Source organism: Sebastes fasciatus, chromosome 12 (assembly GCF_043250625.1).
Source record: "Sebastes fasciatus isolate fSebFas1 chromosome 12, fSebFas1.pri, whole genome shotgun sequence".
Classification (NCBI taxonomy): Eukaryota; Metazoa; Chordata; class Actinopteri; order Perciformes; family Sebastidae; genus Sebastes; species Sebastes fasciatus.
The window spans coordinates 21422278-21433027 of NC_133806.1; the positions used below are offsets into that span (position 1 = coordinate 21422278).

Below are 10750 nucleotides of genomic sequence, written 5' to 3' on the forward strand. Positions count from 1 at the left end.
CTAAAGCTGGGTCACCTCATTAGGAGATGCTCTCCTAACTACTCATGCCTGTGATGTACTGTCCTCATACTGTATTTGTTGCCCAATAGTCAGCAAAGCAGGGAGTAGAGCACACACTGATGAATGAGTAAGTTCATACCAGCCTCACATACAGTATATCTTCCCAGCCTAGTTAGTAAAGTGTCAGTACCGCTGTCTCTGTTGTGTAACTGTTACGCTAAAAGGACAAACAAGCAAGAGAATACAGACAAGGTGTTCAATCATTTTATTCTTTTCTTTGCTTGCAACAAAGGTTATTATAGGATCCCTCAAAGAAAAACAGAGTCAAATTAATGAACAAAGTAAAACACATGGAAGCCGAGTGTTGCATGTTGTTGAGGACCCATTACTTAATAATTACCCTATTTGGGGGCAAAGAAGACCGAATGAGCCGTTCTCTGAGTAACAGATGGGATGGCTCTGTGTCCTTTCTTTTTTGCCCACAACTATGGTGAGAGAAGCCTCATGCAAGCAGGACTGAACACCTGACTGCAGTAGAGGACTATTGCTAGAGCCACGCAGCTAGAAGGCAGGAACCCTATCGCCACCAAATACTTAGCGCCCAGTTGCCATATACCAAAAAATGAAAATTGGTAATTTTAATTCAATTTGAATTAATTAAAATTACCAAAAATCGGTGTCCCACTTATTCCCAACAGAAGTTTCACACTGACATTTCATGCCAAACGTTTGCAATCAATGGGACTTGATTTATAACAAAAAACTGTATTAGAAAGTTATTTTTTTTACAAATGTTTCTGTCGATATCTTGTTGATCTCGCCAACAATCTATTGTAGTAAAACCTCTTTAACTAAAAGGAGTAAGTTATGCCAAAATGATGTTTCAATGAAACAAATAAAGCAGACATTAATCCTTGGCCATTGAAATGACAACCTTTGGCAGAAGAAACCACTTGTATTTTTTTCTGACAGTTATAAACTAAACAAAGCTCATAAATACATTTCATTGGAGCAACAATACAACTTTCACAACTTGGAGAGTGAGAATTAAATTCTAGGCTTCCTGTGATCAAAAAACTCCAACGGAAAATATGACCAAGTCATACTTAGAATAAATGACTTGGGTGTGCAGCCTTTCTGAGATGAGCGGGCACTAAGACTCTTAGCTCCCGACTGTAGAGCAGACAGGAGATGCAGCAAAGCACCAGCGTCTTCTGGTCTGTGATCCGATCCTCCACGGAGGAAACTGCAACTGTGTGGCCACACCGACCTGAAAATAGGTCGTCCGAGTGAGCGCAGGCTTCTCCCTCTACGTGTTGTGTGTCTCTCCAACATAAACCTGAGGAGGGATAAGGGCTGAACTCCTCCTCCTTCGTGAGAAACGGGGGGGGGGGGGTGACGTGGAAGGTGCTCTCCTCAAAAGGTGTCCCCCTGCCACCGGCTGGGTGGAGGAAGACGGCTGAGGTTGGTGCTTTGAAGTGGGCGAGATGGGCGTCTTCTACACCCTCCATGAATTCCTCTCCCCAAAGTGGTCTCCGCCAGTCCTCTCTTTGGACAGGGGAGGGCGATGCATAGTGCAGAGATGTGACATGACATTCACTCAATGTTTCTGTCAGATTTGGGGGGAGAAATACAGATTCAAACAGGAGCTGGGAGAGCGCTTTCATTCCTACATCCATTCTCTAGAATGGCTTACGAGTTTGTTTAGCTTGGCCGACACTGTACTTGTCCCTCTGAGCTGTCTTCGTCGTCTGAGCCGTCCGGGCCGACGCCGCGCAGGCCTGTGATGCGATAGCCCATGTTGAGCAGCATTACCTCCAGCGGGTCAGCGTTCATACGCCGCTGGTTCGCCTGAGCAGCACTCTCCATGTCCTCCACCACTCGCCCGTTCTCAGTCTCTGTCTGTGTTATGAGAAAGTAGAGAGGAGGGGAAAGGGGATACAGAATCAGCTGTGATGGTAAAGGATGTTTAAATATTTTTTTTGTACATTAAATGAACTGAGCTGACATTTTGCCCAACTTTTGTCAAAATATAACAGAATGTACTGTATGTATAAATGGTCCGAAGTTTCAGTTGTTTACCTCTGGTCTAGGGTTCCATAATCGAACCACAGGGTCGATACCACTGGTAGCCAGGAAGCAGTAGGTGGGGTGAGGCTGCAGGCAGTTGACTATGGACTCATCCCCCTGCAGGATCCTCACCAGGTTAGTGGTCTCCTTCTCCCAGATGAAGAAGGAGCCGTCGTCTGAGCCACTGACAATGTACTGCCCTTTGCTGTAGAGGAAAGGAAACCACTCAGACCAGCCTGACGAGCAGCGCTCTTGGGACACATCGTAGTGATCATGCAATTGTGCAACCGTTTTACACTGAACTTCTTTCACAGAGCAATTGCTCACTTCACTGCACAAGAGTGTAACCACGACTTTCCTACTTCTGGTGTAGAGCTGCAACGATTAATCGACTAATCGATCGACAGAAAAATAATCAACTATTTTGATGATGGATTAAACGTTAAAAGTAATTTTTCGTGCAAAAATGGCAGAAAATGCTGTTTTCAGCCTCTTAAATATGGTGATTTCCTGATGTTCTCTGTTTTATATCATATTAAACTGAATATCTCTGGGTTTTGGACTGACAAAACAAGACATTTAAAGACATCACCTTGGACTTTGAGAAACTGGGATGGACATTTTTCACAATTTTCTGACATTTTATAGACCAAACGATTAATCAATGAATCTAAAAAATAATCTGCAGATTAAAATTTTTAAAAAGTTATATATATATATATATATATATATATATATGTATACAATTCAATGGAAACTGAGCTTTGTGTGTTACATTATGTGTAATGTAATACAGATGTAAGGTCTGATTGATCTTTGTGATTTTAACAACCTGGTAGATACAGTACCTAGAGCCTACATTTATGAATGGAAGCTACTTTTCACTGTAGGTTTTTTGCTCTACTGATTCTCCACTGTAGATTTATTGTTGTCTGTCTCGAGCCACAGAGCTTGTGACTGCCCCCTAGTGAGGCCTCATCAGACTGGGAAGTGAGATCTACTGACCTTCCAAAGAAGTTGGCCTCTTTGATATCAGTGGTGGTGTTGCAGTGCCCACAGTATCTGTGCTTGTAGTCAAAGCTGCGCTCTCTCAGCACCAGCTCGTCTTCGGGGATGGACTCCTTCCGACTGAATGAGTGGAATCGAATGGAGCTGTTGGCCTTCTTATCTTCTGCTGGTGAGGAGAAAAAAAAAAAAATCATACTTTTACGCTTACAAAAAATTGTTTTAAACAAGGGCTGTCTGTTACTCTTGAAATGCAAAACTAACATAAATACACACATACAAGACAGCTGTTTACTTACAGTACCAGTACAAAAGATTTGTTTTAGCGCCGTTTCACTCTCCCAACTGCATTTGCATACTTTGTAAGTAAAGGGATTATCCTGTGGCAGTGTGGTTTGTATGTTCATGTCAAGATCAAACTGTTTACATACTGTATTTCTTTAACAAATGAGAGCTACTGCAAATCAGCAAAGTACCAGTTCACTCTTTTCTACCTGTTTCTGTCTTGGTGAAGAGAGCAGCCTTGATATCTTTATCCAAGGAATCACAGGCACTACTGTGCGCCTGCTCTGGAAACTTTCCTTTGAAATCATCCAGACACTCCAGAGCTTCAGACACATACTTCAGCTCAAACAGACACCGCGCCAGCCTGAAATGAGCCTTCAGGTGACCAGGGTTTAGAGTCAGAGCCTTCAAGCAGTCCCTGAGGGCGTCGTAATGGTCTCCATCCCTGTGAATCACACGTGTAAACAAACACTTGCTTTTATGGCGTTCAGGAGAAGGTGATCATCTCTGCGCGGGCGACAAAATGAGGCCTACCATTTGCGTTTCATGTATGCCGCCGCGCGGTTCCCATACAGCATGGCGTTGCAGCTGGCCTCGTGAATGCCTAAACTGTACAGCTGGATGGCCTGCGTCCACTGCTGCCGCGCGAATGCGTCATTGGCTTGTTGCTTTATCTTCTCCAAGTGAGCGGGGAGCTCAGCAGCACTAAAACAAAGAGAGCAGAGGAAACATCACTCAAGTGTATCCATGATCAAACCTTTAAACAGTCAATCACTGACAGGGTGAGAAGACAAACCTAGATCGCATCTCGTTTCCGGCAAATCGAATACGGCTGGTTGGCAAGAGTATTCCGTTGGAGACGCCGTTGGTTGTCTTTCCGTTCTGTACGTCTCCTGGGAAGCAAAAGTTTCAGAAACCACCAATACATCTAGAGATATGGTACTTTATGTACTTTTATGAGCCACCCTTCGAGAACTTTTGTTAATATATGTATATGGCACAGACCTACCTGTTGATGACTGGCACTTTTTTGGAATCAAGAAAGTGTATGGCCTCTGTTTAAACGTCAAGTCAAACAGATACACCTGGAAGACAACCATACGAATGTAATGTTTAAACAAAGAAACAGAAATTGATAACTCCTCTCGCCATTCCTTGTTTGTTCTAAGAAGCGTTACCTGTTCACCACCCATGTTAACTAGCAGCTCAGTGCCATCGGGACTGAAGGTGACATAGGTGGCCACCAGGACCCTCAGGCGATTATTGTAGTCTGGGAGTTTCACAGGCAGGTGCCCTGGAGCATTCAAACAGAAGCTAATGTTATTCAACCACATCCTGCACAGTACCTTTCAACCTGCACATTTCCTCATGTCATTCCTATATAATTTGAACACAAATGCACCCATTAAATAAATTGGATACCTGACAATTAAAACCATATATGCACCTGCAACGTAATACTGCCCGGCTCCGTCTGGGATCGGCTTCTGTCTTTCACAGAATGTGTGCACAGCTGCTGAGGTGCTCTGACTCATAGATTTCCTGTGTTAACGAAAAAAAAAAAAACTGGTTAAAAAACCTAGTTGTGCACGTCTATGTCAAAACCACATTTGAGCGGATGTTGAATAATTATTACCACAGAATGACGTCAGAACCCAAACCCACCTGTAGTTGTTAATCATCCTGATGTCATAAAGGCGAACAAAAGGCCCGTTGGCTCCCACTGCCAGGTAGTTGTTGTCCCGTGGGTTCACAGCTAGACACTTGGCCTCGACCAGCTGACCACAGAACTCTGTCAAGTCGATCAGCACCTCCGAGCGCTTACTGCTCTCTCGCAAGTCGTATTGTCTGTAGTGAACATGGACAAAGTAAACACATTAGCTGTAGCAGAATTAGGCGAGGGACAGGGCTGTAGCACTCAAGTCTAGTCTTGGTTGGTCTTGAGTAAACTTTTTTGAAGTCCTGCACAAGCCTTGGACTCATGCCTTGTTGGACTAAGACTTGCCTTGGTGTCAGGCTCAGCTATTGAGAACTGGTCAAGTTGTTCCTGGCTACTGATTTGGGATCAGTTATATAGAACGTTAAAGGATTTCACTAGTGTTTCCCCTGTATGCGTTCAATGGCGCAGCGCCGCCACTAACAATATCCCTGAACGCAGCACGCCTGCTTCCTCGTCTATGCTATTTGCATAAATAATAGTCTCAATATATAAATTGAAATTGAGAATTGAATGAAAATGAAAATGTCCCTGCTTATGGTCATATTGGGGGTGGTGCCCGGGGTAGACACATCAGTAGCAAATATCAGATCAAATTCAAGGTTTATGAATGTAACGTTAGACTGTAATGATCCTCAAACCTAAATTCTATGCATTGATTAGTTTCATGTTAGAGTATAGATCAATATTGTTTATAGATAGATTATTTCTGTCCATCCCAACTCATTAATCACCATATTAGCATTGGAAAGACACTATTGCTTATTATGGTCTTGAACAGGACTCGATTTGCTATGGACTCGGTCTTGACTTGGTCTCAACCGCCTTAGGACTTGGTCTGGACTCGGTCTCGACTGGACCTGGTCTTGGACTTGACTTGGACTCGATTAAGTTGGACTTGACTGCAGCCCTGGCGCGGGATATATCTTTTGCCTTTGTTTAAACAGAACAAGGTGATTTAATTCGAACCTGATGATGCCGTCCTCAGCAGCACTCCAGAAGGTGTTGGGCCACATGGGAGCTGTGGCGATGCGTTTGACTCTGTTGGTGTGATCGGAAAACATGTGGATGGTTTCCTTCACCGACAGGTCGTGCACGTGGACCTTTGTGTCCGCAGCACCCGTTATCAAAATCCTGTCCCCGGAGTGAGGGAGGAACTGTACGGACACACAAAAAAACACCACAATTAATTGATAAGTACCGTTTCCGAAGGCTTCTCTTTCAAGCATATAGTGATCCGATTATTGCCAGTAACCACAGATTAAGGCAAAGGTGTTTACACAGAGAGCAATTAAATGACCAGTCCATTAATATGCCCATTTCTATGCTGTGGATCACAGTCTGATAAATAGCTTTAAACGCCACCTCCACATCATCTTATACTGTAACATATTCCCTCCAGTATTTGACCTCATTAACAAGCTTTCTGTGATGGAGCTACAGTGGTATACCCCCTGTGGCGATTCTGCAATATAATTGTGTCTTGTACAAAGATGGTTTTCAATCAAACAAGTCTCATTAAATGGCCAACAGTGCCACCTAATGTACAGGAAGTGAACTTGTATCATAGAGAGCATTTTTAACTAAAGAAGGGGTGAGGTGAGGCAGAGCAAAGTGTCTTACCTGCAGAGCATTTGTTCATATGACATCCAGAATTTTCACATTTTAATCAAATCATGACTAGATTATCAACATGCAGCCACTGAAAATAATTTCAGCCCACTTTCCACTCCTACCATCCAATGTATCCATCTTACAATCAGCCCTCCTTACCTTTACAGAGAATATATTTGCTGCGTGACCTGTGTGCATAGTTATAAGCTTCTTGTGCCTGAAGGGATCCCAGATGATGGCATGTTGATCATCTGAGCCTGAGGCCAGTAAACTGCAAACAAAGAGAATCACCAGGACAGGTCAAGCAACATTCGTTCAGGCTCTTAACTACTAATGCCATTTAAAAAGGACCAATATGTTATATATTTAATGTAATAAATCATAAAAGGCCCCTGATATGTCATCAGAGATTTAGGAAACATGCTAAGTTGAAATACTGGCTTCTCCGACAACAATGCCGGGATGTTCTCCTTTGAAATTTCCATTCCATTCCAGACCGGAACGGAACGTCTGTTTTTGTTTTGGCCGGTGTGATCCCGTCTACTGCCCATTTCAACACCCGTTGCCACATATGAAACAAATTGACACGCAAACACAGCCTTCTGCAGCCATAGAAACAAGCAAACGAACTGGATCAACAGAGATAACGTTAAATAATCAACTGCTTAAAGAACAATTTTTGGAGACATGGTGTGCCTGTTGTGTCATTGTTGGCAATAAGCAGTGAAACAGCATCATTTAGAACTGAAACATAACAGCATACTAATTTTATTTGGACATATAACCCGGCCATAATAGGCCTTCATGGTACATACGGTGTGTATAAAGTACCTAAGGATAAGACTATAGTTATACAGTGATGTAAAGCAGCCAGTGATCCCAGGTCAGAGACTATAATTGTACATAAGGTGAAATTTACAAGACTTACTCTCCTCGTTCATTCCATTCCAAACAGTTGACGCAGCCGGTGTGGCCCTGTTGAGACAGAGAAGACAGATAGGTAGAATTTATTTAACCAGGTAAAAACTCATTGAGATTAAAGAGTGACCTGGCCAAGAGGGCAGCACAGACATTGTTACAACAATAAAAACAAACAATACAAGCAGACAAATACAACAGTTACGCGCCACAAGTGAACGAGCATACTGTCCAGTTTTTCATGCAACACAAAAACAGCTATAATGCACAAAACGGGTCAATCTGGAAAAATGCTTCAATGAGAAATTCATTCTTGATCCTTTAGAATAGACTTAAATTCCCCCCATAGTAACCAGCTCTGACAATTTCAGGTCCTTCTGTACATTACTCCAGGAAGAAGGAGCAGCGTATTTAAAACGTTTTTTGCCTAGCTCCTAGTTCTAACCTTTGGGACCAACATCTGTTGAATATTGTGAGAGCGCGGGCCATATTGATTTTGGTTCTTGTACATGTATGTACTCAGATATGAAGGAACCAGTCCAAGGAGCGATTTATATATATATAGGAGCCAACTAATGCGAAAGTCAGAGATACAGAGATGGCCATTTAGCAGCCGCATACAAGGTACAGTGGTGTTTGATAATACACAGAAATATGTTCTCCCTTTCCCTTTCCCTTTTCCACACACACACACACACACACACACACTTGCTGTCACCGACCTGAAGCTCAGCCTCCAGTCCAAGTCTTTTGATGAAAGGATCAGTCACATGGTAGAACCTTTGGAAGCCTGATGCATTATTGTCCTAAAAGACATGAATCAAAGTCTCCATCAGACTTTTGCACATAAGATAGATAGATAAATAGATAGATAGATAGATAGATAGTAACTTTATTGATCCCGGGGGAAATTCAAGTTTTCAGCATCACAGTTGCATAGTGAAAAACATGTTAGTAAAAAGGCAGTAAAAAAGTTAGTACTGCAAAGTACAAAAAAAATGAAGAAAAACTGTTAAAAGTGAATATAGTGCAGGGTAACAGCTGTGATACAGGACTATTAAAAAAGTGAATATAGTGCAGACGAGACTGTTCAAAATGAGTATAGTCAGGATAACTCCAGTAGCTTAGTCTATGAAAATGCACTGTGTGCATTATTATCTGTCCTGCAGACCGTCCTCCTTTGTCCTCCCTAGAGAGGTGTTGTACATAAAGAAAGGATCAACACAAAATGTAAACAATCCTTTTGGTTGAGGGATCTTTCCATCAGTTTTTATCAGTTCGTTGTGTAATAGATTGAGCTCACAGGATGCTCTGCACACTTTGTTTACTCACTCTGATCTGCCTGTGCAGGATGTCTTTGGTGATGTTGACAGTAGTCATGGCCTCACCACAAAACATAAATTAGGATCTGGGGCTGGAGGTTTCCAGGGGTCAGAGCTCAGATGACATTTACTCTGTTTTCTTGGAGAATGCGCTGCAAGGCAAGGCAGGTTTATTTATATAGCAAATGTCATACACAATGGCAATTCAAAGTGCTTTACCAAGCAGAAAGTGCATAAGATAAAGATTTGGTAAGGAAAAACATTAAGATATGGTAGATATAACACAGGAAGGCAGTGATTTCACCTTACTCTAGTGTCAGTTATACAGCAAAGGTAAGGAGAAGGTGGTAACCCTTTGAATTATTCACTAATTATGCATTAAAAACAGCTGAAACATGTCATGTAACTGTGACTTTGCTCACACCAGAGCCTTAAACACACACACAGCTCAGCGTCAACCAGCAACAACAAGGCGACTTAATGTAGCTAACTAGCATGTTAGCTGATGCAGCTACAGTCAGTATTATAATCCACTGACTGTTTCCACAAAACACCTGACTATTATTTAACATTAAGGCTCTGTTAGCCTGCAGGTATCAGAGTTATCCAGCTCTGCATCGGGCCTTTAAGAGACCAGTAACGCTATTAGCTCTCCGTTAGCAGTCGTTACCTTGCTAGCTAAACACACCGTCCACTTCATGTAACAGTAAACATTAGAGACGCTTTACTTTATAATCCACCGCTACTAAAGCAATCTCACCGCTTTCCTTCAACTCAAATGTCTTCTGTCAAGAGATGTCCATTTAATAAACGTGATAAATCACACTCTATGTGAGTTTGTTGACAGGATTTCTCGCTAATACCTTCTGTGACATGAACACAACCCTCCTCCCACTGAGACCAGCACGTCACTCACGTAACAAGCAATAACTTCCGCTCTGGGTTTTATTTCAGAATAAAAGCATCCCACCTACAAATTAAAGGTCTCATATCATGCTCATTTTCAGGTTCATACTTGTATTTTGTGTTTCTACTAGAACATGTTAACATGCTGTAATGTTAAAGAAAACACTTTTTTCCCCCAAACTGTCTGCCTGAATATACTTGTATTCAACCTCTGTCTGAAACGCTCCGTTTTAGTGCATTTCAACGGAATTGCGTTGCTAGGAAACAGTTTGGTTCCATGTTGTGTCAGATGATGTCATTCACATACACACTGCAACCAGGAAATAAACTGGGACACATTTAGAATGTTTTTGTTTAAAACCATGTAATGGTCTAAATATTGTATATTTGTGACATCACAAATGGACAGAAATCCTAATGGTTTGTTTCAAACTCACAATTTCTGAATACGGGCTGTGCGTATTTCTGCGTATATTGAGCGTTTTGATAGTTTAACAGTTTTTATATAGTAATTAAACCTGCATAATAATATAAAAGACATGAAAATCTCCTTTAAGGCGTATATTATTAAGATATTAACAACAATTTATATAGCACAAATAAAAGCAAATAAGCTGCAAATAATAACTATACAGTCTATACAGCGTTTTATGTGATACTAAAGTTGACAACTTTTGAAAACACTTTTTTTTTTAGGATAGCATTCCTATAAGTAGAAGGTTATGAATATATGTATGCATACATCCGTTTCTGGACGCATGTGTACATTTATACACATTTATGTATATATACTGTATATTTGTTTATCAACTTGTCCTACTATTTTACCACTTCTATTATTATTGATATGTTCTGTGATGTTCTGTTTTAGCAGTTACCATATTTGTTTTACTCTATCTGCTTTTATTGTCTG

At 41.6% G+C, this 10750-nt stretch overlaps 1 protein-coding gene across 7 annotated transcripts; it reads right to left on the bottom strand.

The window, feature by feature from the left end:
- Nucleotides 1-248: 248 nt before the first annotated feature.
- Nucleotides 249-9863, bottom strand: wdtc1 (WD and tetratricopeptide repeats 1). Of its 7 annotated transcripts, none has more exons than XM_074654136.1 (16): nt 9795-9863; nt 8942-9083; nt 8332-8415; nt 7620-7666; nt 6851-6962; nt 6047-6234; nt 5026-5208; nt 4808-4902; nt 4539-4654; nt 4370-4445; nt 4157-4253; nt 3895-4065; nt 3570-3805; nt 3076-3244; nt 2083-2275; nt 249-1902 (listed from the first exon to the last, which is right to left on the bottom strand). In XM_074654136.1, the coding sequence occupies exons 2-16, from the start codon at nt 9005-9007 to the stop codon at nt 1705-1707; spliced, it is 2031 nt and encodes a 676-aa protein (XP_074510237.1). In that variant the 5' UTR covers nt 9008-9083; nt 9795-9863; the 3' UTR covers nt 249-1704. The 7 variants fall into 7 exon arrangements, with proteins under 7 accessions (XP_074510237.1, XP_074510242.1, XP_074510240.1 ...); XM_074654141.1 differs by having other exon boundaries at nt 3076-3241; nt 9795-9847; XM_074654139.1 differs by having other exon boundaries at nt 9692-9844.
- Between the last annotated feature and the right edge of the window lie 887 nt (nt 9864-10750).